Here is a 3040-nt window from a genome sequence, read left to right as displayed (position 1 = left end):
GATAGTGCATCAAGAACCGGGTTGACCGGGTACTCGGTACCACCGGTACTTAAAAAAACCTGGTACCGTAACGTTTTCATTTTTTTAGTACCGACTTGGTACCGAAATACCGGGTCTTTTGACAACACTACTGCAAGTTAATCGGTAACGAATTGTGATTACATGGTAATTTTGTTCTACGACAAGCTTGGTTACCTTTGATTAGGCTGTTCTCATGTGACAGAACACTTCTACTACTTGCTCTGATCACCCAGTCGTAAAGAAATTTGGAAATACGGGACAAAACATGATTTTTTCAAAATAAGTCGGGGCACTAAAAATAGAGCTGAAATACGGGACTGTCCCAGGAAAAACGGGATGTCTGGTCACCCTAAGCAGAAGTATCGCACATTCTCCCAGCAACACTCGGTGATGTTTTGTTACTGAATGATTCTGCGTTTTGAACGAATCGGTTGAATGAATGACTCAATGACTCACTCATTAAGTGACTTACCGCCACCTACTGCTAGTTTAGTACATTAAAACGTGTGCATTCCCCCCAACATTTCTTATTTGTATATTCATAAATGTATTTAAAACATTAATCTCATAACATTATTTATTGCAGTTGTAATTTTGCAGTGTAAATTATTTAATCTGACTGGTAACAGCCCTATAGAATTTATTGATATATTGTAATAATTGGACTTGAAAGGTGATGCATAGATAGGCCTTTATAAAGGTAAATAAAAATATGCAGATTTAAGTATGTAAAAGCTGATAGAACACTGATGAAAATATTGCTTCAGAATAATTGATTACACCACCAAAAATCTCGGTGATGTACTTTTGTGGGGATATTTTGTGTGGAATATTGTCTGCTGATATGAAAAGTTATCTGTATATCGTAGTAATAAATATAATTTATGACAGCAATTAATTTTTTTTTCTTTTTACATTAAACGCATTAAATATTACATATGTGTATGTAATATAATGTGTATTTCCATTACATGTTTAGGTCTTAAATTTCATATAAGGTGGTATTAAAAAGGTCTTAAAAAGTCTTCAATTTCACTTGTTCATATCTGTAGAAACCCTGAAAATGTGATTATGTGCTTAGTACTAGTAGCTGTAATTCTTAATTCTTTGAGTGCAGTATAAAATGAACCCATCTTTTTTTACGGCAGGTAAAGAAACTTGGAATCGTTGCAGTCAGTAAGTAGGATTCCGTGCATTTATGTTACAGTGATTACAGTGCACTTTCTGCAAATCCACGATCAAACAATTATAATTTCCTTATGCATTTGATTAAAACAGTTGTAATAACCACTCGTACAGGTAATGCCCTCCCAGAAGACATTTCATCCCTGGCAGCAGATCGTATGCTTGTCTATGCCGCATATGGAAAACTTATCTCTGCTTTTGCAAAAAACAAAGAGGTAAAGTGTTCACAGTTAGAGATGTACTGTACTTTTAAAGATGCATAACACTAAAGAGACTTAGATTAAATAAGAATTAGTTAGATGTAATAATATGTTTTTTCTCTTTCATCCAGGTTGTTCACACATACACAGGCCATCAAGCTGATGTGCACTTACTGTTGCCTTTCGGAGATCATCTGATTTCTGTTGACAAGGACAATGCTGTCATTATTTGGGATGTGGAGTCTGAGGGTTGTTTTTTTTATTGTTTTTGCTAGGTTTACATTAATTTCTTGCAGCAGAATCAAGAATATCTTCACAGTGTATGTAATATGTTCTGTCAATCTCACTGCAGACACATACCTGCAGATTTCATATGACAAGGCATCATTTGAAGTCTCTGCTCTGATGCATCCGAGCACCTACCTGAACAAAATCCTGTTTGGAAGCAGTCAAGGGAGTCTTCAGTAATGGAACATCAAATCAAAGTATGCTCTTCTTATGGATTCTGAATGTACTGCGACTTCCATAACATTAAAAGTTTGTGTATATACAGTTAAATCATGGAATAATGGTATGAAGATTTGAGGGCGTAATCTCACCAAAACATGCCATCCAACTTACATTCCATTCAAAAATTTAAAGAAAAATTTCACTTTTTTGTTCACTTCCCATTTTTTTATTTTAAAAACTTTTCAGCCAAATTTCATTACTGTGGTGTTGCTCGACCTTTTCAGCTTTTTTGTTTGTAATTATCATTATTCTCAATTATAGTTTTCATTAATACCATTAATACGATTACAAGAATAGTAGGTAACACTTTATTTTAAGGTGTCCTTTTTACACGTTACATGTACTTACTAGTATAACAATAAATGATGCATAATTACATGCAAGTAAACCTAAACCTACCCCTAACCATATAGTATGTACATGTAGTTAATTAACATTACTCAGTACTTAAATGTATAATTACACTGTAACAAAGACACCTTAAAATAAAGTAACTGGATAAATAGTACAATCTATATTTTTAAAAAGTGCTTTTGAAATTTTATTAAAATAGAAAACATTTATTTTAAATAGGGCTGCACGATATATCGTTTCAGCATCGATATCGCGATGTGCGCATCCGCAATAGTCACATCGCAGGATGTGCGATGTTTAGCATACTGATCGTTATATTTATACTGATTGTTTTCTTTGCTCACACACAGACACGGTGTCTACACCGGACGTGACAGCTGTACAGAGATACCCATTTTAAATAAATTTAGTAGCAAAGCTACTGCACGCGATTTTCAGTGCTGGAAATCCATTTATCCTTTGTTGAAACTTCTGCGTCGTCGCGGAGAGCGCGGGTCATGGTCGCTTAGCAATGGCAGATGCCACGAAAGCGCAAGCTGCCGAGCGCTTTGGAAAGAAGGAGAAAGCAGCGCGGCTGGCGTTTTCCACGCGTTTTAGGCGCGACATGTGAACGGCCCCAAAGTCTGTCTACACTGGACGCGACAATGCGACCGTTACATATCATTTGAACTTTGTGTCAGTGCGTCATAAAGAGAACGCGGCATCAGTTTACTGTCAGGGATTTGTCGTGTCGCACGCAATCCAGTGTAGTCAGTCACACAGCATCACTG

General features: G+C 36.1%; 1 protein-coding gene across 1 annotated transcript in view; it reads left to right on the top strand.

The window, feature by feature from the left end:
* The window catches only part of LOC107691776 (WD repeat-containing protein 36-like), a 31663-nt gene that overhangs the window by 9998 nt on the left and 18625 nt on the right, over positions 1-3040 (top strand). The window contains 4 exon segments of the mRNA XM_016490589.1: positions 1170-1197; positions 1321-1421; positions 1538-1655; positions 1759-1891. Coding sequence (XP_016346075.1) covers positions 1170-1197; positions 1321-1421; positions 1538-1655; positions 1759-1891 — 380 coding nt within the window.

This window comes from Sinocyclocheilus anshuiensis, unplaced genomic scaffold (assembly GCF_001515605.1).
Source record: "Sinocyclocheilus anshuiensis isolate Anshui unplaced genomic scaffold, SAMN03320099.WGS_v1.1 scaffold246, whole genome shotgun sequence".
NCBI classification, from domain to species: domain Eukaryota; kingdom Metazoa; phylum Chordata; class Actinopteri; order Cypriniformes; family Cyprinidae; genus Sinocyclocheilus; species Sinocyclocheilus anshuiensis.
Note: the sequence above shows the minus strand (reverse complement) of the source record. Positions and strands in the feature narration are given on the sequence as shown.